General features: G+C 45.2%; 2 protein-coding genes across 3 annotated transcripts in view; one reads left to right on the top strand and one right to left on the bottom strand.

Moving 5' to 3' along the window:
* LOC148350302 (leucine-rich repeat-containing protein 75B-like) overlaps positions 1-23,846 on the bottom strand; it is a 92,244-nt gene extending 68,398 nt beyond the window's left edge. Inside the window, exon 1 of the mRNA XM_088355828.1 lies at positions 23,635-23,846. Within this exon, the coding sequence (XP_088211954.1) occupies positions 23,635-23,694 (60 nt within the window). The 5' untranslated portion in view covers positions 23,695-23,846. The remainder of the gene's footprint in view (positions 1-23,634) is intronic.
* Positions 1-24,945, top strand: part of LOC148350301 (glutathione hydrolase 1 proenzyme-like) — a 57,647-nt gene that overhangs the window by 26,950 nt on the left and 5,752 nt on the right. The window contains exons 4-10 of one of the 2 annotated variants that reach the window (XM_088355826.1): positions 93-270; positions 6,134-6,264; positions 6,341-6,430; positions 13,562-13,754; positions 13,823-13,986; positions 15,198-15,347; positions 20,911-21,047. In XM_088355826.1, the coding sequence (XP_088211952.1) occupies positions 93-270; positions 6,134-6,264; positions 6,341-6,430; positions 13,562-13,754; positions 13,823-13,986; positions 15,198-15,347; positions 20,911-21,047 (1,043 nt within the window). The remainder of the gene's footprint in view (positions 1-92; positions 271-6,133; positions 6,265-6,340; positions 6,431-13,561; positions 13,755-13,822; positions 13,987-15,197; positions 15,348-20,910; positions 21,048-24,945) is intronic. The other variant, XM_088355827.1, reaches the window with a different exon arrangement.

Raw genomic sequence — 24,945 nt, 5'->3', positions numbered from 1 at the left:
ACCTTACAAACTCGGTTAAAGATTGAATAGAGCTGGTTACCGATAAACAGTTTTGTTTACTGAAGTTGAAGGGAATTGAATTATGTTTTCAGGTTCCAGTGGCAAAATGGCGAAGGTGCTAATCATCCTGGCGGTGACGCTTCTGTTGGTGGTATCAGCGTCCATATTTGTGGGCGTCTTCTTCGGTGTCGGCGGGGAGATGCCGGACGAGCACGTGTACTCCAGGGCGGCTGTGGCAGCGGATGCCGGGCCCTGCTCGGTGATCGGCAGGCACGGATATGCATGCATGCTTTTTTATATATATATTTTTTTTTAATCAATTTCATTTATACAGTGTTACCTCTTCATACTACCTCAATTCGTTCCAGGATCGTAGCTTGAATTGCTCGTGTAACGAGCATATTTTCCTCTTATGAAATGATTAAAAACTCTTTGATCCGTTCCAATCCTTCCAAAAGCATACAAGTGAACCCTAAATAGCTATGAAATACATTTTTCTGTTCACTCAAAACACAATCAAACTGTAATTAAACATTAGAAATTCAGTCATAAGGTAAATCCAGAATAAGTATTGTCACATGTTGTCATGAACCGGAACACGAGGAGGACCCAGATGCGTGACGTTTCTCACACAAGCTTTGTTTTACGGGAAATGGGGCAGTCATGCACGTTAACCCAAACGCCAGTGATTTGAGCGGAAGACGTAAGGCAGCAGTCTGCAGTGGAATGACAGGAAGCCAGCGGCCTAAGAGATAGATACCAATTGCACGAGCAGATATCAGACAGATGGGGTCGATACAGGACGGACAGGAAAGATATCAGGCACTGGAGACTGGAGTCTGATAACAAGCTGGACGAGATAGACGTAAACGATACCAGACACTGAAGATCGAAATTAAACTGAACAAAATAGTCGGGAACGAAACTGGAGAACGATTATGAACAGGACAAAATAGATGGGAACGATACTGGACAGGAAACAGGACAGAGTCAAAACCCAGTCATCAATCAGTCATCATGACATTTTTTATATACAGTGGTACCTTTTGTTATGAAATTCATTAATTCCCAAATACATTTACGAACCCAAAAATGTCATTAGAAGAAACGCATTCTACCCTAAAACTGGCTATTACATTCAAAGCCACCCAAAGGTTTTCATGAATTATAAATAATATTTTGTGTTTTTGTGGCTGCTGGGCAACTGTGGGAATAGAAAAAAGGAGTTCATACACACAAGAGTAATAACCTTTCCAACTCATCGAAAGAAAACACCAAATTTTCGAAATGATAAAGAGGCACACACAGTTGCGGAAAACACGGATTAAGACTCCTTGTAGGGCAACGGAAAAAAGTAGAGGTCTGTCATGGTTGCCATGGCGCCAGCTGCGGCTTGTTGACAGATTGGCTTCCCTGCTATTTAAACCCAGCCCTGTCACTCTCCTTTGGTCAGTCTGTCTGCGAATCTCCATGTATTCTAGGCAAGCCTTTTTCGACCCTGACTCCCGCCAGTCTCGTTTTTTTGTCCCCGACTACGTCTACTCTCCCGTTCTGGCTTACGACTCGTTTCCGACCACTTCTTGCTCTTCCAGTCCCGGCTACTGTCCAGTTTTTCCTTCCCTGACACTGCCATCGCTCGCTACGGAAGATCCACTTTCGTGTTCGGCTCACAATCCGAGTACGAGAGCGATTTGCTTCGCGCTTCCAGCGAACACAGGATCGTGGGCGCAGCCATTCCTCTTTCCTTCAATAAAACTTGTGGTAAACGTTACGCAATTGGGTCCGGTTTCCCTTGAATTCTGACAAGATCCCTCGGTTTTGACGATTATAGGGGTCACCCACGAAAACTGAAAATCCGGTAAGTAGTGTAATGTGAAGTAGGGTTTCTATTCTTTTTTTTTGTAAGCGACCTTCATTAGAGCAGACTTTTGTTTGATTGAATAGCCAATCGGCTTGAATCTTTGCTGGCTGAAACGTTGCTCAATGGCGTGGGAAGCATCCACGAAGGAATGAATCAGGCGAAGTAGAAAGGGGTCTCTGTATTTCCATTTGGGAGACGAGAGTTTCAGAACATAGTATTTTCATTTTTTTCAGTTGTTTTTTTTTATATATATATTTTGCAATATCTTTCAGAAGAGGGCTTTCGTTAACTGGAAGTATTTTATCGTTGTCACGGTTGCCATGGCGCCCAATTGGCCCCGCCCGTGTGGCGCCAGCTGCGGTTCGTTGACAGATTGTCTATTTAAGCTCAGTGCTCTCACTCTTTCTTTGTCAGTCCGTCAACGAACTTCTGCCCCGGAAGACGTGGGTTTTGACTCGGTCCTGTTTCCTGTTGGTAATTCCTGTCCAGTATTTTTCCCGTTTATTTTGTTCTGTTTGATATTGGTTTCCAGTTTCGTTCCCGTCTAGTTTGTCCTGTTTAATTTCGATATGCTGTTTTGATATCAATCCTGTCTGTCCTGTTGTTTAATATCGGTTTTCAGTTTCGTCTCCGTCTAGTTTGTCCTGTTTAATTTCGATGTCCTGTTTTGATATCAATCCTGTTTATCCCATCCCGTCCGGTATCGACCCCATCTGTTCGATATCTGCTCGGGCAATTCGTATCGATCTCGTCGGCCTCTGGCTTCCTATCATTCCACGCCGGACTGCTGCCTAACGTGCATGACTCCCCATTTCCCGTAAGATAAAAGGCTTGTGTGAGAAACGTTGCGCATTTGGGTCCTGATCCTGTTCTGGTTCTTGACAATCGTATATATTTAAAAGACGATTTAACACTGTATATTGCAGCATATATTATGCAGTGTACAAACACATTTACCACTACAATTCGATGGCATCGAGTGTCTCCACATAGTGGAAGATCTAAATATATGCGTCACACACAAGGATTTTTCCTTTAGAGGATGAGCAAACCCTTTGTCACGCTTCCACGACTTGTATGGGAAGTGTACTCGGCTTATCATCGGACTCGGGGAACATGTAAATGACTTCTGCTTGCATCGAACAGCTGCAAAATGAGCACAGACGAATGAGCACATGCATACATTTAAATGTTGATTCCCAGCCTGAGAAGTAACTTTCGTTTGAGGGATGATGACATATTTCCTGAATAATAACCGTATTAAGAAGTGTTTCCCATACCATAGAAAGATTCTGGGTTTAACTTTTTCGCCAAAAGTCGCATGAACTTGTTTTATTCAGAAATATTACATTTTTGAATAGATATAAATGCAAAGTTTATCAAAAGTAATGGCTTGGAGACAAAATTGATTTTATGCAAACCGACATTAGTAGAGATGCTTTTGGTACGGTATGTATAGGGCACATTTTTACCTACAGTTTACAGTCAAGGTGTTACACCACAAAAACTCGTTTTTGTCCTGGTTGCCCTGGCGCCCAATTGGTCCCGCTCCAGTGGCGCCAGCTGTAGGTTTCGACTCGGTCCTGTTCCTGTTATACCGGTATTGTTACCGTTTATTTTGTCCTGTTTAATTCCGGTTTCCAGTTTTGTTTCTGTCTATTTTTGTCCTGTTTATCATTTTCTCAAGTTTTCGTTCCCGTCTAATTTCTCCTGTTTATTTTCGATATCCCAATTCATTATCTATCCTGTCTGTCCCGTCCTGTCCGGTATCGACCCATCTGTCCGATATCAACTCGGGCAATTGGAATCGATCTCGTCGGTCTCTGGCTTCCTATCAATCCACGCCAGACTGCTGTCTAACATGCATGACTCCCCATTTCCCGTAAAATTAAAGGCTTGTGTGAGAACGTCACGCGTTTGAATTCTTTGTATGGAAGCTCATTTAACCATCCGTGTTCACTGTTGAGACACCTTATGTTCAAAATCCACATAAAAACGTGGTTTGGGTCAGAAACGGTTCGTAAGCTGGGACGGGAGAGCAGACGTGGGCGTGATCAAAAATGGGTCATAACTGGAGACAGACGGGAGCAAAAACGGGACAGGTGGGAGTCAGGGTCGAAAAAGGCTTACCCAGTATACACTGAGGTTCGCAGACGGACTGACAAACGGGGACAGATAGGAGTGGAGCATTGGTATTGGAACAACATAGTTATTTTTAGTCAATGTCACGGTTGCCCATTGCCCTCACTGGGCCTGCCCGTTTGGCGCCAGCTGCTGTTCGTTGCCTGATTGGCTTCCCTCCTATCTAAACTCAGTGCTTTCATTCACTCCTTGTCAGTCCGTCAACGAACCTCTGCACTTGCAAGACTTGTATTTTGACAGTATCCGGTATCGATCCCGTCTGTCTTGTCCTCTCCAGTATCTTGCTCCAGTATCCGGTATCGATCCCGTCTGTCCGGTCCTGTCCGGTATCTTGCTGTTTTATCCCGTATCCGGTATCGATCCCGTCTGTCCAGTCCAGTCCGGTATCTTGCTCGCGTATCCAGTACCCGCTATTGATTCCGTCTGTCCTGCCCTGTCCGATATCTTGCTCATGTGTCTGGTATTGATTCCGTCTGTCCTCCCCTGTCCGGTATCTTGCTCCAGTATCCGTTATCGATCCCGTCTGTCTGGTACTGTCCGGTATCTTGCTGTTCTAACCCGTATCCGGTATCGTTCCCGTCCTTTCTGGTATCTTGCTCCAGTATCCGGTATCGATCCCACCTGTCTCATCCTGTCTGGTATCTTGCTCCAGTCTCTAGTATCCGGTTTCGATTCCGTCTGTCTCGTCCTGACCGGTATCTTACTCGTGTATCGATTCCGTCTGTCCTGCTTAGTCCGGTATCTTGCTCATGTATCCGGTATCAGTTCCGTCTGTCTTGCCCTGTCCGGTATCTTCATCCAGTATCCTGTATCGATTCCGTCCGTCCTGTCCAGTATCTTGCTGTTGTATCCCGTATCCAGTATTGATCCCGTCCTGTCCGGTATCTTGCTCCAGTATCAGTTATCGATCTCGTCAGTCTCGTCCTGTCCAGTATTTGCTCGTGTATCCAGTGTTTGGTATCGACCCCGTCTGTCCTGTCGGGTTTCAATCTCCTCTTCCTCTGGCTTCCCGTTTTCCCACGCCTGACTTCTCTGTCTCACTTCTTCCGCCCAGCGATCGCCGAATCACTGGCTTTTGTGGTCACGCGCATGACTGCCCCATTCCCGTAAAATAAAGCCATTGTTCATTTTACCTCTGGAAAGTGATGGGACTCGCATGCTCAAAAATCTATGGGTCCCAACAGAGATCTATGGGTCTCCAAAATTTAGTGTTAACCGAGGTTGAAATTGTAAATCGACGACAAATATATCATATAAATGTATACAGTACATTCATTCAGTTTTAATCATCAAATTATTAATTCATTTTCTGCATCAAATTATTGTTGCTAATATACCGATTAAAAGGGATAACCACAAACCTCTTTTTCATTTTCTCCTTTTATACTTCCTTTTTTTCTTAATTTCTTTATACGACATCATTCGTAATATCAATCATCAAAGCAAGTGAGCTGTTTGATAGCCGACTCTTTTTAATAAGTTGAGCCAAAAAAGCCGGTTCTCTAAAAAAAGACGGACTTCCTTTCACTCCACAACGAGATCTCGTTGGCCGAGTTCGGCGTGCAGACGAAAACTCAAACCGCGAGACCAAAACAACAATGGCGGATCTGCCTGAAGAAAAGTTTGGAGTGCAGTAAATCCTTTGTTAAAAAAAAGTAATCGGGTAATAATGACAATTTTGTGGCAAAAAGGTTGCGTCCCGGGGACGCACGTTGATATGAGACTATGCGTCCCCAGCAAAAATGATCTGTCTCGGAAGCGGGGACGCGGGCAAACAAGAACACTGCAAAGCTCGTGTGAAAAAGTTACGCGTCTGGGTCCTCCGTCTGTTCGGGTTCTGACAGTCTAGATTTGTTTATTTTTTATTAAACTCATTCTCGTTTACCATGATATGGTGTGACGTGTTTGCTGCGTCATTGCTTTTCTTAACTAGTTTATTTATGATTCAATAATTTACAAGGGCACACATTCATCATAGTTTCATGAATTTTCTCTAAAAATAACCTGATTGTTGACCGTTTTGACTTTTTAAAAAATTGGAAAACACTTAATAAAGAATCGTTTTAACTTTTGGACCAATTTATAGTGTTGAATGCTATTGAAGTGACCTACTCATGTGCCTACCGACAGAGACACGCTGAAGAAAGGAGGTTCGGCCGTGGACGCCTCCATTTCGGCTCTGCTGTGCGTCGGCCTGATGAACGCTCACAGCATGGGTATCGGGGGAGGCCTTTTCATCACTATCTACAATGCCACGAGCGGTACGCTAAAGCGAGCGCCGCTCGGTTTAATAGCTCACGCGAGCGCAACCTTGACGCTCAGCTGCCATGCACGCAGGCACGGTGGAAACTATCGACGCCCGGGAGACGGCGCCTCGCAACGCCACGGAGAACATGTTTGGAAACAGCACCGATCTGTCCCAGAGAGGTACTTTCAATGCTCCAAGAATTCAAACGTCAGCTTGATCAAAACCTATGCCGCAAAAGCCAGTCTTTAATCGTATTTGGGGAGAAATACACTCAATTGCTCCAGAGCAGGGGTCGGGAACATATGGCTCACAAACAGGGTTGGGTAGGGTTACTTTAACTTGATTACTTTCAATTACTTTTGGATTACTCCAATACCAAATATGCTAATAAAAGACAAAAGAAACTAAATATGAATAAAATGATGACTCACAACACGTGGTAAGCTTTCTCTCCTGGCTTTGATCTCCGGCAAAACTAACATAAAATGTGACAGAAACAAAATGAAAATAAATCCAAACAGCTTGCCAACATCATTTTTGCCCTTCCATGTATTCCGTTACTCCCCAAGCCTGCACAAAATTGAGTCATTTTATTCATATTTAGTTTCTTTTGTCTTTTATTAGCATATTTGGTATTGGAGTCATCCATAATTGATAGTAATTAAGTTAAAGTAACCCTACCCAACCCTGCTCTCAAACCAGATATGGTTCTTTACATGAGTAATTCTGGCTCGGAGATCCCTGTGACTCTAATTTCAAAGGAGCAAAGCCATTGTAATACATAAATGTTAGTATTTGGTCCAAATTATGTACAGCAAAGTTTCAACTTGTCACAGACCAGAAACATACACAGGACCCAATAGCGCTCGTTTACTCAGTTTTATTAATAAAGAGGGAGAGTAAGGCTTGCTTCACCGATCAGATGGTTGACGGACAAGGGTAGCAGGTGGCCGGAAACGCGGAAGTGGCACTTCCGTCTCGAGCCAGGATTATCGTAGATTTGCAGGAATGCTAGTCGTTGGCCGGGACGGGAGAGCAAGGGCCGTATCGAGTTCGGAAACAAAGTCGGCAACAGGTGTCAGGCAGGTAGCGGGGCAAAACAGGTCGGGATGGCAGAACAGGGCAGAATCGGGTCCAGAAACAAGTCGGCAATGGGTTTCAGGCAGAGGAAAACAGGGCAGGAAAAATGTCTGAAAGTGTGAGCTTCCCTAGCTGGGAGCATCGGTTCGCAACGATCTGACGGTGTTCTCTTGAAAGCCGGGGGTTTAAAAAGAGTCCCTTAGCCAATCAACTCTCAGGGCTGTTGGCGCCAATTGGGCAGTCACAGGTGCCTTGATTTGGCAATCATGACACAACTGCAGTTTACACTCATGGTGTTACACCTTGTGGCTGTATGTATCTAAGGATGCCTTTAAATGGAAGCTTGTTAAACAATCTATCTTCACTATTGAGACACTTTTTGGATGAAAACCCACGGAACGAACTGTAACCACCCGAAACCACCACCCAAGCATCTAAAGCAATTTGATTGGGTGACCATTAGGGGTGATCCGATCTCTGCACACATAGCGCACTCGTCTGAATTCAATCGTATCATTGTTTACACAATTTTGTGACATTTTTACGAAACAACTCTGTTGGCACTGTTGGGAATTACCTATTAAAATGTACTGTTTACCAAATTGTTCGAATTCGTTATCTGACTCCATTAACCAAACAAGAACTACATTCATCCAACAATAATGCGCACTCCTTTTTGAGGAAAAAAAATGACCAGGAAGGCCGACATTTTCACTCAGGGGCGGATGTTTATTTTTCCTAACAGCAGAATTAAGTGTAAAACAGGAGACTGCAAAAGAAGTGACGTTGGAATGTCTAGGAAGCCTTCTTTTGAACTCCTTTTGTCACGGTCGCCTTGGTGACCAGTCTGCCCCGCCCTCTGGGCAACAGCTGAAAGCAGTTCCATTAATTGTGGGTCTGTACTTAAGGCTGCACCGTGGGATCTGCGGTTGCGGGTTCATTACTTACTACTCGTTATTCACAGTCCCGGTCTGTTATGCTTGTCCTGTTCTAGTTTGTTATGCCATGTCCTGTTGAGTTCGTGCCGGAGGAACTCTTTATTGTTCTGTTTTGCCCCGGAGTGTTGGGCGACTTGGATTTTATTTAATAAAACTTTTGGATCGTCAACGCGTATGAGTTCTTCCTTCATGCCTCCTGCCTCCGTTCTGGTCCGGTCTTCCCTTCCACGCCACCACGCCTCGTGACAGAATGAACCAGCCAACAATTGAACTCAGCGAACGATCCCAGCGCGACTTGGGGAGAGCTGGAGAAGCGCAGTTTGGCAGGCGCCTACTGAGTTGGCCTTCCCGGCCCGTTCGAACCACGGCCCCGCCCGTCGTGGCCCTTGCTGTGCCTCGAATGGGGTTCCAGGAAGAATTGACGCCTGCCTGTTCGACTCTCATGCCTGCCTGCCTACTCCCGTGCCGATTGCCTGCTATTTCCTCTCCCCTGCGTGCAAGTCCGACTCCGACTCCGCTGCCCGTCGGGCCGACTCCAACTCCGCTGCCCGTCGGGCCGACTCCAACTCCGCTGCCCGTCGGGCCGACTCTCCATGCCTGCCTGTTCGACTCTCGCTGCCTGCCGGTCCGGCTCCGCTCCTCCTGTTTTGCCGGTTCTGATTTTGACTCTCTCGTCTTGTCTGTTCTGATTTTGACTTTCTCATGTCTTGTCTGTTCTGATTTTGACTTTCTCATGTCCTGTCTGTTCTGATTTTGACTTTCTCATGTCTTGTCTGTTCTGATTTTGACTTTCTCATGTCTTGTCTGTTCTGATTTTGACTTTCTCATGTCTTGTCTGTTCTGATTTTGACTTTCTCATGTCTTGTCTGTTCTGATTTTGACTTTCTCATGTCTTGTCTGTTCTGATTTTGACTTTCTCATGTCTTGTCTGTTCTGATTTTGACTTTCTCATGTCTGTCTGTTCTGATTTTGACTCCCTCAAGTCTTGTCTGTTCTGATTTTGACTCCCTCAAGTCTTTCTGTTCTGATTTTGACTCCCTCAAGTCTTTCTGTTCTGATTTTGACTCCCTCATGTCTTTCTGTTCTGATTTTGACTCCCTCATGTCTTTCTGTTCTGATTTTGACTCCCTCATGTCTTTCTGTTCTGATTTTGACTTTCTCATGTCTTTCTGTTCTGATTTTGACTTTCTCATGTCTGTCTGTTCTGATTTTGACTTTCTCATGTCTTGTCTGTTCTGATTTTGACCCTCTCATGTCTTTCTGTTCTGATTTTGACTCCCTCAAGTCTTGTCTGTTCTGATTTTGACTCCCTCATGTCTTTCTGTTCTGATTTTGACTCCCTCATGTCTTTCTGTTCTGATTTTGACTTTCTCATGTCTTTCTGTTCTGATTTTGACTTTCTCATGTCTTTCTGTTCTGATTTTGACTTTCTCATGTCTTGTCTGTTCTGATTTTGACCCTCTCATGTCTTGCCTGTTCTGATTCTGACCCTCTCATGTCTTGCCTGTTCTGATTCTGACCCTCTCATGTCTTGCCTGTTCTGATTCCGACCCTCTCATGTCTTGCCTGTTCTGATTCCGACCCTCTCATGTCTTGCCTGTTCTGATTCCGACCCTCTCATGTCTTGCCTGTTCTGATTCCGACCCTCTCATGTCTTGCCTGTTCTGATTCCGACCCTCTCATGTCTTGCCTGTTCTGATTCCGCCTGTCCTGTCTGAATCGTCATTCTGAACTTGAACCCCCTGAGTCCCGGCTCTTCTGCGTCTGAACCCCCTGAGTCCCGGCTCTTCTGCGTCTGAACCCCCTGAGTCCCGGCTCTTCTGCGTCTGAACCCCCTGAGTCCCGGCTCTTCTGCGTCTGAACCCCCTGAGTCCCGGCTCTTCTGCGTCTGAACCCCCTGAGTCCCGGCTCTTCTGCGTCTGAACCCCCTGAGTCCCGGCTCTTCTGCGTCTGAACCCCCTGAGTCCCGGCTCTTCTGCGTCTGAACCCCCTGAGTCCCGGCTCTTCTGCATCGGCCTGACCTGAGTCCCGGCTCTTCTGCATCGGCCTGACCTGAGTCCCGGCTCTTCTGCATCGGCCTGACCTGAGTCCCGGCTCTTCTGCATCGGCCTGACCTGAGTGCGACTCCTCTGCATCGGCCTGTTTACCTGTTATGATTCTGCCCTGATTTTGCCTGTTCTCGTCGGTTCTGCCTGTCTGTTATCCCCTGTCCAGTTTGCCGACCAGACCCCCTCCCTGCCGAGCGCCGATTCCGATCCGCCCGACGCAGATGGCGCCCGCCTCTCCCCGTTCTTGTGTGTTCGGAGGAGGGAGCGGGGTTGCCCCAATCGCGAGCGTCAACATTCCGGGGCGTGAGGTAGTAATTTTTTCTTTTTGGGACCTCAGGAGCGGTCCCTTAAGAGGGGGGCTCTGTCACGGTCGCCTTGGTGACCAGTCTGCCCCGCCCTCGGAGCAACAGCTGAAGCAGTTTGAGTAATTGTATTTCTGCTACTTAAGGCTGCATCGTGGGATCGGCGGTTGCTGGTTCATTACTACTACTCGTTATTCACAGTCCCGGTCTGTTATGCTTGTCCTGTTTTAGTCTGTTATGCCTTGTCACGTTTTAGTCTGTTATGCCATGTCCTGTTGAGTTCGTGCCGGAGGAACTCTTTATTGTTCTGTTTTGCCCCGGAGTATTGGGCGACTTTATTTTATTAAATAAAACTTATGGATCGTCAACGCATATGAGTTCTTCCATCATGCCTCCTGCCTCTGTTCTGGTCCGGTCTTCCCTTCCACGCCACCACGCCTCGTGACACCTTTAGCTTTCTCTTATTGGCTCACGTCTCCCCGCAAGGTGGCGTCTCGGCTCCTCCCATGGGCGTGCCAAGCAGTTGTTTGCGCCCAACGATCTCTGGTCGTCCCGCGTCAGCACAGGCCTCCTGTTATCCAAAATGTCTTAGACAAAACATCTTCCACACAGCCTGCCCTGACCTTGTACATTGAACTAAAGCCCAGTCAGTGAATATCTTTATTGCATTAAACTGAATATATGTGTTTTTCATCCTAGAGGATATAATGTCATATTTTTGTCCAGTAGACGCAGATCTTAGTTTTAGGAATAGATGAAGGCTGTGTTGGTTCTCCACAAAGAAGTGCTTCTAAATTTTGGCTTGGAAGAAGAAATTTTGCAAGTTTGACGTACTAGTTCTGTCACTTCAGATTTCTTTATTATGACTTTTATATGATATTAATAACAATCATTTATATATCATTTTATATTATTTGATATATTGTTATACTATATCATATTACCGTTCATATTGTAAAACCTGTTAAACAGGTTAAAACAATCCATGTACCACCCCAAATTCATTCCTATGCTCCATTAATTGATATTATTTTGCAACATTCCCAACCATTCTGAATGCATTCCCATTTTTCCGTTCATTCATGTATAATTTTTCCCCAAGTTGCAAACGTTTTCTGGTACACTGTAATGTTTTTGCCAGATAGATGCAAGTCATTTATTATTTAGTTTTTACATTTTTAACATGTTGTTGCTTGCATGTGAAAAAGATGTATCTGTTCGGCCCGGCTGGTACAAGTAGCCGAATGAATAAGGCGCCCAAGGGACACATTCACAGACCGCAGTGTCACTGAACAGGATTTATTAAAATATCGAAATAAAGGGTACGTGTTGGGATGGGGGGGTTTCAAAGGTAGGGCTGGAGACTGGTATTTGGCACGGAGGGAGTTTAGTTGAAAGAGGAGATGCATGGGTTAGCAAGAGACTCGGGCAAAAATTAGGAGATGAAATCAAAAATACAAATTTGATGGGTCAAACGTGGATTGGTTACGATTAACCACAAACGGTCAACGTTCCATCACCGGTTCCTTGTCTCCAGCAGCTTTCGAAAGCTTCAGTTTTGAATAATGGCGGTTACCGGGTTTTTGTGCTCTTCCTTACCTATGCTGGCCGAGGTAAAAGGCTGGCCCAGGAGTGAAGAGGAGAGATAGGGATCTTGGCAGGGGCGTGGCATAACATTATCCCCATCCATCCATTATCTGCACCACTTATCCTCAGGGTCGCGGGAGTGCTGGAGCCCATCCTGGCTATCTTTGGGCAGTGGGCAGGGGGACACCCTAAACTGGTTGCCAGACAGACAACTCACTCGCTCATTCACACCTTGGGACAATTTGGAGTGACATGCATGTTTTTGGAATGTGGGAGGAAACTCACACAAGCAGGGGGAGAACATGCAAACTCCGGACAGGAGGATTCAATCCCATGACCTCAGACCTGTCCTGCGGACACGCTAAGCACTCAGTGTCACGGTTGCCATGGCGTCCAATTGGCCTCGCCCGTGTGGCGCCAGCTGCAGCTCATTGACAGATTGGCTTTCCGTCTATTTAAGCTCAGTGCTCTCACTCTTCCTTTGTCAGTCTGTCAACGAACCTCTGCCCCGCAAGATGTGGACTTTGACTCGGTCCTGTTTCCTGTTGGTATTTCCTGTCCGGTATTGTTCCCGTTTATTTTGTCGTATTTAATATCGGTTTCCAGTTTTGTTCCCATCTAGTTTGGCCTGTTAAATTTTGATATCCTGTTTTGATATCAATCCTGTCTGTGCCGTTGTTTAATATCGGTTTCCAGTTTCGTTCCCGTCTAGTTTGTCCTGTTTATTTTCGATATCCTGTTTCGATATCAATCCTCTCTGTCCCGTTGTTTAATTTCGGTTTCCAGTTTCGTTCCCGTCTAGTTTGTCCTGTTTATTTTCGATATCCTGTTTTGATATCATACCTGTTTGTCCCGTCCTCTCCGCTACCGATCTGTCGGATATCTGCTCGGGCAATTGGTATCGATCTCGTCGGCCTCTGGCTTCCTATCATTCCTCGCCAGACCGCTGCCTAACATGCATGACTCACCATTTCCCGTAAAATAAAAGGTTTGTGTGAGAAACGTCACGCATTTGGGTCCTGATCCTGTTCCGGTTCTTGACTCTCAGCCGCCATGCCGCCACCATTATCCCCATTTTTAGTCTTTTTTCATACATATTTTTTTGTATTTATGGAATAATTACAATGTGAAGAAATTCGAACATGCATTGAATACACCGACAGTGACAATACTCAAAAATAACAGTCCTCTATAAGGAACAATAAGAACTTTATAAGAAAACGGAAAATACAAATGTCTTTGTTTGACATAGCAACCCTTTCCGACCCGTATCATTTGTTGTCGCTAGCATCACTCATCCTCCACATAATTAGACGATAAAGCAATTGTGACCCGCTGCGTTAATTACTCGCCAGGAGGTTTATCCATCGCCGTTCCGGGAGAGCTTCGAGGTTACGAGCTGGCTCACAAGCGACACGGCAAACTCCCCTGGAAGGATTTGTTCCAGCCCAGCATCGATTTGGCCCAGAAAGGATTTCCTTTAGGCAGAGCGCTGGCCTCGGCCCTGGCTCGACACAAGGAAACCATCATCAAAGACGCAGCTTTGTGGTGAGGCCGCACTCGTTTTACGGACGCCTTTGTCGACTTATCGGACAGAAACATTCCTTTTTTCGCAGCGAGGTCTTCTGCAGCAGCGGCGGATGCGACGTCTTGAAAGAAAATGACACTGTTAAGTTTCTGAAGCTTGCAGACACTTACCGGAGGATAGCAGAAGGGGGCGCTGATGTGTTCTACCGGGGAGAAATAGCGAGCAACCTGGTGGCAGATATTCAGGCTGCAGGTATTTTTGCTTTTCTTCACATGACCTCCAAGGTTTAAAGAGACAGTGTGTGATATTGGACGACTCAATGTCGCTGTATTATGTGGTGCAACCCGAAATGAGTGCTACAAGGAAGAGTACAAAGTGTCAAAGAGGCAGAAATTGAATTCGGCATTTTTCTTATTTTTGTCTAGTTTTTCACGACAAAAGAAAAAAAAAGGAAAAAGAAAATTGAAAAAAAGAAAAGAACATGGGAACAAAAAGTATAGTTAGAGAATAAATAAAACCGAGATAAAAAGAAGAAAAATAGGAGGAAAAAATAAAGTAGGAAAGAATAAAAAGGAAAGCAAAGCAAATGTAAAAGAAAAAGAAGAACAGGAAAAGAACAAAGAAAGCGAAAATTGTAAAAGGGAAAAGCAAGGAAAAATAAAAGGAAAAAAACAGACAAGGTAAAAAAAGAATGGAAAAGAGAAAAGATTGAGGAGAGAGAAAAAAGAATAGAATAAAACAAGAGAAAAATAAGTTTTTGGTACTCCTGTAGCAGTATGTCAGCTGACAATGATGTCAGCTCCCTTTATTTATATCAGACAAATACTAATTTCTTCACCTGGTAGTATTTTCAAAAAAAGCACATTTAGATGATTGTTTATGTAATTTTGCCTATTATTCAAATCAAGGTTGTTGTTTTGGGGGGGAATAAATACAATTATTTACCACAGGGCGGCACTAAATAATACAAATAATAAACACTGTACCGTTAAGTTTATATACACTTTTCCCTCTTTTTATGTTCACTTTGTCAGGGCCTGACCAAATAATCAGCTTACCAAATTTATTTGGACAATATTAGCTGTTTTGAACTCAGCTTCCCGTATTTTTGTTGTTTTTAACAAAACATACAAACTTTACAGAATATTTGTTCTATCGTGTGGCCCCCGAGTTAAAATGAGTTTGACACCCCTGCTTTAAAGCCTGAAATATGGCATGATGTCGAAATGTTCTTTGGGGGCCAATACTTTTGCAAGGCACTGTACATCGCTTCTATCAACAGAACCCTACTTTTCGTTAAAAAATAAATGAACCTTCCTTGCTGGTGTTTCGGAATCCTCATCCTAAAGTGTCATGGCCGACGGTTCCCCTCTCTCCGCCGTCTAATTTTACCGCCTTGACGGATCGGTCCCCCGGATCGAGTCGAAACGCGTTGACGGCGTTTTTGTCTCCCGTCCGCGTAGGCGGAGTCATCACAATGCGGGATCTGGAGGATTACGCGCCCGTCTTGGATGAGAAGCCTTTGAGCGTGAGCGTGGGGGAGTACACCATGGCTGTTCCCGACGCCCCCGCCAGCGGCCCCGTGCTCTCACTGATACTAAACATCTTGAATGGTAAACCTCGCATCGTTCCGTCCCAAAATAAGCACCAAGAGTGGGTGAGGACACGCTTTTATATGAGCCGGATTTTTTTTTAAATGCCAGCCACTTGCTTGGAAAGAAAAAGACTCCGTCAAGAAAGAAAATCTGTTCTGAAAAACAATTCATAGATCCAACAGCGCTTGTTTTCAGTCAATTAGAACGCGAGGCAGATGACAGCCCGCGGCTGTCGATTTTGGTCGGCCATCTTTGTATCACAGAAAATGCAGTGTTTTGTATCAAAATGGTCGGACGATATGTCTGGGGTACTTGTGTTATAGATCAGATTACCCATAACGAGGACCTTAATATGCAAAAATCTGCAACAGGATCAGGACCCAAACGCGTGACGTTCTCACACAAGCCTTTTATTTTACGTGAAATGGGGAGCCATGCATGTTAGTTAGCCGGTCTGGCGTGGAAAGACAGGAAGCCAGAGACCGACGAGATCGATTCCAATTGCCTGGATATCGGACAGATGGGGTCGATACTGAACAGGACGGGACAGACAGGATAGATAATGAATCGGGATATAAAAAATAAACAGGAGACACTAGACGGAAACAAAACTGGAAACCGAAATTAAACAGGAACAATACCGGACAGGGAATACCAACAGGAACAGGACTGAGTCGAAACCCACATCTTGCGGAGCAGAAGTTCGTTGACGGGCTGACAAAGTAAGAGAGAGTGCACTGAGCTTTAAAAGACAGAAAGCCAATCTGTTAACGAGCCGCAGCTGGCGCCACACAGACAGGATAGATATCAAAACTGGATATCGAAATTAAACAGGACAAACTAGACGGGAACGAAACTGGAGATCGATATTAAACAGGACAAAAATAGACGGGAACAATACCGAACAGGAAACACAAGCAGGGAACCGGACAGAGTCTAAACCCACGTCTTGTGGGGGCAGAGGTTCGTTGTCGGACTGACATTGGGAGAGTGAAAGCACAGAGCTTAAACAGAAGGGAAGGCAATCTGTCAACGAGCCGCAGCTGGCGCCACACAGGCGGGGCCAATTGGGCGCCATGGTAACCGTGACACCAACCTTAAAAATGCTTGAATTTTACTGTTGTGTTTTTAAGGGTTGAAAAGTACTTGAATTAAGAGTGAAGTGCTTGTAAATGCTTGAAATTCTTGCCATGTTCCCGAAAAAGTTTGCTTCAAAATGACGCCGACACTGCTCTCTGGTGGCTTCGCTTTGCCATCTCATTCCTTCTTTACTCATGATTAACAGCAGCTGGCATTAGTTTGTGTAGTGTTGTCCCATGAAGCGTCATCGCCCCCGATGAGTTGCGCCCAAGAGGACAGGTGCATGCCACACCTAAAAAGGGCACTTTAAAAATCTGTCTGTCAACAAGCTGTAGCTGGCACCACATGGGTGGGGCCAATTGGGCGCCATGGACACCTTGCCAGTTTTTTGTGAATATGTTCAACTATCTATGGTTGAAACTGCCTTTGGTTTAATAAATTTGAGATTTTTTTGTTTGATTTGAGTCCCGGCTTGTTATTAGGGTGCGATGGTTGGTCCTCAAGTCAGACTAGTTGAGAATCACGGACCTCAATTATTTGACAAAGCTGTTCAACATATTGTCAAAATGATATTCTCTTCTGATCATTATCAACCATAGATTTATTTCCCAAAAACGTAAAGTGTTAGGCTCATGGCAGACTAGATGACTTTCTCAAGTTTTCATTTTTTTGCACTCATTGATGTCATGATTACTGATTCGGGGCACATGCGGCTGTTGGCGCCAACAGCCCTGACCGCTGATTGGTTCCCTGACTCTTTCTAAACCCCCGGCTTCCAAGAGGAAGCTGTCAGACTGTCCTGCGAACATACGCTTTTGCTAGGCAAGTTCTGTACCTTCCGACAATCTCCTGCCCTGTTTTCTCCTGCCTGCTACCTGTTGCCGGCCTGTTTCTGGACCCGTTTCTGCCCTGCTCTTCCGTCCCGGCCATCGACCTGTTTTCCACTGTTTCCTGCCTGATACTTGTTGACGACCTTTTTTCTGGACTCGTTACCGCCCTTGGTCCCCTGTCCCAGCTATCGACCAGCTTTTCTGACGCCCACCACTATCCACCACTAAGTGGCACTTCCGCGTTCCTGCCATCAGCTACCGGTGTCCGACGATCATCGGATCGTGGAAGCAAGCACTGCTCTCTTTCTCAATAAAACTGAGTAAAAACGAACGCTATTGGGTCCTGTCTCCGTCTTTGGATCGTGACAACTGAGGTTTCCGCATAGTGTTTGATCCGGCCAATTTTTCTGTAATTGGACACAGTCAAGCTGGTGGCAGGGAGCGGGTAAAACTCTAATCCCGTGTCTGACATCGCAATCAAGCCCACAAGGGCTTACTGGACATAAGGCCATATAATGCCCGCCATGCATGAATATTAGAAAGACTTCAATTTGCATTTTAATAGGGAAAGGAGAAATATGTACTAGGACAGCTTCTTTATATATGATTCTTATGTGCTCTGACGTCAGGATCTAAGATCCTACCCTAATGACAAGCTGCGACCCAAACATGAAATGATTTACACTTCTCAATGAAAGTATTGTGCAATTTCAGGCAGAGATGGTATAATTACCAGCTCAGTAGCCTAGATGGTAGTGTTCCCGCTTTGAGACTGGGAGGTCGCTGGTTCGCGCCTCGGCCGAGACATACCTAATTGGTATAATGGCGGCGCCCTCTGTTGGCTGCGGCTGCATCGACTCGCTACAACGGGTCAGGTGTATCGACATTTCGTTCTGTGTACATTGTTACAAAGAATGACAATACAAAGGAAATTATTATTATTATTATTATTATTATAAAGTACATTCAAAAAACAAAATGACCAGGAAAAAAACAAAATTACTTCCACTACTACTGTATACACTTGCATTTGAACCTGCATTGCTTATCTGTGACCTGCTAAAACTTCTCTAAAATAGCCACCATTGTAAAATAAAAATTCAAAATACTAATAAAGTGTGTACCTGTCACGGTTGCCATGGCGCCCAATTGGCCCCGCCCGTGTGGCGCCAGCTTCTGTCACGGTTGCCATGGCGCCCAATTGGCCCCGCCTGTGTGGCGCCAGCTGCAGTTTGTTGACAGATTGGTTCCCTGTCAGTATTTTAACTCGGTCCTGTCAGTCCCCTTTTGTCGGTCCATCTGCGAATCTCTGTTTTTACACGGTACACCCTTTTCGCCTGTCCTTTTTTTTGCTCCTGTAATTCTCCCTGTACGATCTGTTTTGATCTCCCGCCCCAAATATCGATCGTTTTTTTTTTTTATCTCGACCATGTCTACTCTCCACTCCTGGCTTTCAACTTGTTTCCGATATTTACGTTTTTGCTCTTCTTTCCCGGCTAATATCCCGTTTTTTCCGTTCCCGACACCTCCATCGCTAGCCACGGAAGTCCCACTTCCGCTTCTGAGAAACCTACTCCCCGCGACCAGCGATCTCCGGATCGTGTGTGCGCTCTTTTCCCTTCTTCCCGATAAAACTGTGAGTAACGTTACGCGAGTGGTTCCTGTTTCTGTTCTGGTCCTGAGAGTACCTAAAAATTGATAACAATTTAATTATATTATTAATAAAGATCAATATACTGGTAAGAAGAACATTTTTAAACCATTTACTCTACTTTCCAGCAGTGCTTCAATGGCATACACCATTTTCATATGCTGCAATCTTTTCCGTCTTAAGGCATGTTTATTTGTGACGCCCTTAATCACAGTCTCAAAGGGCTGTACAGACTATTATTACACCAATGCTATTTAGATAAATGACAATAGAGTTCATTAAAAAAATTAGAGTTTCTCCAAACTAGGGTATCCCAAATCCATGGATATCTGCTAAAAGCACACGTTGATTCTTAAAGTTTCTGTCACGGTTGCTATGGCGCCCAATTGGCCCCGCCCGTGTGGCGCCAGCAGCAGCTCGTTGACAAATTGGCTTCCCTTCTATTTAAGCTCTGTGTTCTCGCTCTCCCTTTGTCAGTCCGACAACGAACCTCTGCACCCACTAGACGTGGGTTTAGACTCTGTCCGATTTCCTGGTTGTGTTTCCTGTCCGGTATTGTTCCCGTCTAATTTTGTCTTGTTTAATATCGTTCCCGTCTCCTGTTTAATTTCGATATCCAGTTTTGACATCTATCCTGTCTGTCCCGTCCTGTCCGGTATCAACCCCCATCGGTCCGATATCTGCTCGTGCAATTGGTATTGATCTTGTCGGCCCTTGGCTTCCTGTAATTCCACGCCAGACTGCTGCCTTACGTCTTACGCCCAACGGTCGCGAAATCACTGGCGTTTGGGTTTACGTGCATGAATGCCCCATTTCCTGTAAAATAAAAGCTTGTGTGAGAAACGTCACGCATTTGGGTTCTCCTCCTGTTCCGGTTCTTGACAGTTCCAACTTGTTGGTTGTTTTTTCTCCGTCGTTATCACTAACTTTCTTAGAATCCATTAATACGCACAGCAAAAGCAAATAAAACCATCCAAATCACCTTAAAATGAGATGTGGTCCCTCTTAAACACGTCGATATAACAAGAAAGAGAGACACTCTGGTGGCGCTCATCCCTCTCCAGGCCAACATAAGTTTCCACCCGCTCCACGATGAGCAGGGAGCAATAGAGGTTGCATTGGGTAACAAATCATACAACGTAGTCAAAAACGATAAAAAAAGATAGGTAATATGTAAAAAATTTCGAAAAGTTCACAACAGCAACGACGCAGCTTCCTATCTCATCCGGCTGATCGATTTAAATCAGGGGTGTCAAACTCATTTTAACTCAGGGGCCACACGATTGAACAAACATTCTGTCGGGGGCCGGACTAGTAGATTCAAGTGAAAGAAAGGAGAGATAAAGAAATAAGAGAAAGAGGGAGGGAAAATGAGAGAGGGTGTGACACAGAAAGAGAGAGAGGGAGAGAGCGTGAGAAACAAAAGAGATAAAAAGAGAAGTCGTGAGAGAGGGGGAATGAAAGATAGATAGATAGATAGATAGATAAATATAGATGGATAGATACTTTATTCATCCCCGCAGGGAAATTCACATTTCCAGCAGCATCCCTTCGCTGAGAACAATACAATAATAAAGCAAAAGGAAAGGGAGCGGAAAAAAGAAATCCAAAGAGAAATAGAAAGATAGAAGGAGAGAAAAGAGAAAAGAAAGCGTGAAGGGTAGGAAGAGAAAAGAGAGAAAAGGAAGTTAGAGCAAAAGAAGAGAGAGAACGAGACAAAGAGTAACAACGGAAGAGAAAAAGAGAGACACAGAGAGTGAAAGAGACAGAGAGTGGGAGAAAGGGGGTGGAAAAGAGAGAGAGAGAGAGAAGGAAATACAAGTACAGTGTTTCTGTTCGAGGCACCTTTCTTTGGCAACGTCAAGTTGACATATTTCAACCTGCAGCTTGTTTTTCTCTTGCGCTTCTCTCAGTGTTGTCTCGCGGGCCGGATTCAATCCCTTGGCGGGCCCGATCTGACCTGCGGGCCGCCTGTTTGATAGCTGTTATTTAAAACTTCCTTCTTTGGATTCCTTCGCAGGTTACAATTTGACGTCAGACAGCGTGGCCAGCCCCGGGAAAAAGATCCTGACGTATCATCGCGTCACGGAAGCCTTCCGCTTCGCCTACGCAAAAAGGACTTTGCTCGGAGATCCCGCCTTCCTCAACATCGACCAAGTAAGATCCTCATCAATCATTCCCTGCTTTTGCGAGGATCCGTTCAATAAGTCACACATGGTTGTTGTCCTTTAGCATTACCGGCTAGGTCAGAAATGTTGAAAGAGCCATATTGGCAGTGTTCATTTGACCTGTGAAAAGTGATGGGTCCCGGGGACTCGCATGCTCAAAAATCTATGGGTCCCAACAGAGATCTATGGGTCCCCAAAATTGCGTTTATTCAAGGAATCAACTCCTTGCCCTGAAGAATTCTCGTGCCGGCGTGATGAAGGGGCCTATGGTGGAAGAAGAGCCGGAGCTAGCTAAGCGGCTAGCGGCGTTATAAGTCCTCGGTATCATCCGTAATCATGGTAAATGCGAACTCACTACCAAATAAGACCAACGAGTGCTGGTGGAAAACATCGAAGCGCACAGGGAGCGCAGTTGCTGTGTTTTGCGGAAAAGCGGCTCACGATTAGCATTCCGGACGCTAACGTGTAGCCACCCGCAGCTACCCGGAGCAATCCGGCTTCAGCACCCCTATACAGAGACACAAAAGCCTGGGGGAATCGGAGAGGAGGCGGACTTGCTAACACGAGGTGGTGTATCCCTGGACACAAAGAAAAGATTTCCATCTGCCGCAGGGATGTCGAACTTTTGGACTAGCATAAAGTGACGTCATCCACTCCGCTACAAGCACCCCTAGGGCATCATGTTAATCTGTTAATAAACAACGGGGTAGACTGCTGGAAGTGTGAATTTCCCTACGGGGATGAATAAAATATCTATCTATCTATCTATCTATCTATCTATCTATCTATCTATCTATCTATCTTCTTCTTTTCTTTTTCCCTGTCTTATCACTGCTGACATTGGGAGTCATTACGTGACCAATGCCCCAACCCCTAATGCTGGGGGCCAAGCAGGCACGCAACTGGTACCAATGTTAAAGTATTGGGTATGACTCGGCCAAGCCTCAAACCAGTGACCTTCCAATCTTAGGGCGGGCGCCCTACCCCAAGGCCACCGAGCTGGTAGAGAACAACAAGTTTAAACTAACCTTACATGACTGACATGCCTAATAATGTCAGTAACAACGTGACATACTAAGAGCTATTCAACTCTATATTAAGAACATGCTTACCGGGCATTAACGTGTATGGCATTATCCTATGAAGCAACATCGCCCCCTACGGGTCATGCCCAAGAGGAGATCTGCATGCTACACCTAAACTGGGCATTATGAAATGTGTATTAATGCAAGGATTGCTTATTAATTTGGGCTATTTATTATGGGCCATGCATACAATTTAAGTAGAGGTTACCTATAGTGAATTGAACTTCCTGCAACTGAAAATTTAAGCTACATATTACCTGTCCAGAACGGAGACCGGACCCCCTTGCGTGCGTTTTTTTTTTTAGTTTTATTGGGAAGAACGGAAAGGATATTAAACGCGATCCGTAGATTACTAGTCGCGGGGAGCAGGTTGCTCAGACGCGGGAGTGGTATTTCCATGGCGAGCGATGGCGGTGTCGAGAGCGGAAACAAAACAAATCAGTAGCAAGGGGGAGCAAAAATCGTGGTCGGGATCAGAAAAGGGGTCAGAGCCGGGAAACGGAATCAGAACAGGAGAGAGTCAGGGTCGAAAAGCTTGCCTAGCGTAAACTGAGGTTCACAGACGGACTGACAATTGGTGACAGGAAGACGGGGGTATAAAAAGAGACAGGTAGCCAATCAGCGTCAGAGGCAGTTGGCGCCGAAGGAGCAGTGCCTCGCATCAGTAATCATGACATTACCGAAATTCGGGTCAATGTCAATCATTATGTTCGTGTTTGGACCGAGCCAGGCTTTTCTCTCACAGCCTTTTTTTTTTATTTTCCACCCGTGTGCAGACGTGGGCTGCGTTGTGCGAAAGGGGGGACGAAATCCATCATGCGAATTGTTGGGAATTAAGTATCAAAATGTACCGCTTACCAAATTGTTCGAATTAGTTATCTGACTCCATTAACCAAACACATCCTACATTCACCCAACAATTTATGCGCGCTCGTTTCTTGACGGAAAAGATGAACAGGAAAGCTGACATTTCCACACGGGGGCAGATTTAATTTCATTAACAATTTAACTAAGTGTAATCCATTTAAAACGGCCGAATTCGTGTCGTTGGGAGTCTCTGGGGAGTCCTCTTCTGAAGTCCTTTAGTTCTCTTCTTCTTGGCCCACGTCTCCCCGCAAGATGGTGTGCCGGCTCCTCCCATGGGCGTGCCAAGGAAGCCCAACGTGGGGCTTCTCAAAACAACGCCTGCCGTCCTCCGTCAGAGTCCTGTTATCATCAGAACTAGACAAACTATTTTGCATTCGGAACAGCCTGCCCTGTCATTGAACTAGTCAAGTCAAGTCAAGTCATTTTTATTTGTATAGCCCTAAATCACGAAGAGTCTCAAAGGGCTTCACAGATTGTTACACTATATTACACAAACTATTTTCAACCGACAAGAGGAGTAGGTTATTCGTATGCAATGGAGTAGAAGTGAGTTTTAAGTTTAGATTTAAACATTTCCACTGAGGTTGCAGATCGAATCTCAGGGGGAAGAGCATTCCACAGCACCGGTGCCCGGATGGAGAACGCTCTCGAACCAGCAGAAGACTTCTTTGCTCTCGGGATCATCAGAAGACCAGCACTCTCAGATCGTAGGCTTCGGACCGGGACATAGTGGCAGATCAGATCTGAAAGATAAGAGGGAGCAAGTCCATGTATGATTTTGTACAATACTAAGAGAACTTTGAAGTCACATCTTTGGCTAACTGGGAGCCAATGCAGGTTAGCCATAATCGGTGTTATGTGATCGTACTTTTTTGTCCTAGTTAAAAGCCTCGCTGCGGCATTTTGTACTAGCTGAAGAGACTTGATTCTGGACTTCGGGAGACCGGAGAGTAGTGCATTGCAGTAATCGAGACGGGAGGTAACAAATGCATGAATTATTGTTTCCGCATCAGACTGAGACAGTATTGAACGGATTTTAGCAATGTTGCGAAGATGGAAGAAGGCAGTTCTAGTAATTTGCTTTACATGCATCTCAAAGGATAGATCAGGGTCAAATATGACACCTAAATTTTTTACTGAGTCACTCTGTGTGATGTGACATTTGTCAATGTTCACAGCAGTTTTTGCGAATAAGTCCCGGCATTTAGAAGGACCAATGACTAACATTTCGGTCTTTTCAGAGTTAAGACGCAAGAAATTGAGTGACATCCACTCTTTTATCTCAGTGAGACAGGCCTCCAAATTTCCACAGTTTAGTGTGGAAGATTCCTCCAACGGAAGATATAGTTGAGTGTCGTCTGCGTAGCAGTGGAAGCTGATATTGTACTTGCGAATAATATCACCTAATGGAAGCATGTAAATGTTGAAAAGTAGGGGGCCGAGCACTGAACCCTGCGGAACACCGCAGGTAACATTAAAGGGCTCAGATGTCGTTTCACCATATTTAACACAGTGCGTCCTATCTGAGAGGTAAGATTTGAACCACGAGAGGACGGCTCCTGAGAGACCAATCCATTTTTCCAACCGTTCTAGTAGGATATTGTGGCGCACTGTGTCAAAAGCAGCACTAAGATCCAGTAGCAGCAAAAGTGATGAAGCGCCAGAATCCATTGACATTAGGAGATCATTTGTTACCTTGATCAGAGCTGTCTCAGTAGAGTGGTTAGCCCTGAATCCAGATTGCATGGATTCAAAAAGGTTATTCTCCGATATGAAAGCATTCAGCTGCTGTGCCACTACTCTTTCGAGTACTTTAGAGAGGAAAGGTAGGTTTGACACAGGTCTGTAATTACTTAATATTTCTGGATCAAGGTTGGGTCGTTTCAGTGTGGGTTTAATAACGGCGGACTTAAAAGCTGCTGGAACTACACCTGA

This window comes from Urocampus carinirostris, chromosome 16, assembly GCF_059441175.1.
Source record: "Urocampus carinirostris isolate Australia breed hairy pipefish chromosome 16, RoL_Ucar_1.0, whole genome shotgun sequence".
Classification (NCBI taxonomy): domain Eukaryota; kingdom Metazoa; phylum Chordata; class Actinopteri; order Syngnathiformes; family Syngnathidae; genus Urocampus; species Urocampus carinirostris.
This window is presented reverse-complemented; position numbering and strand designations above follow the sequence as displayed.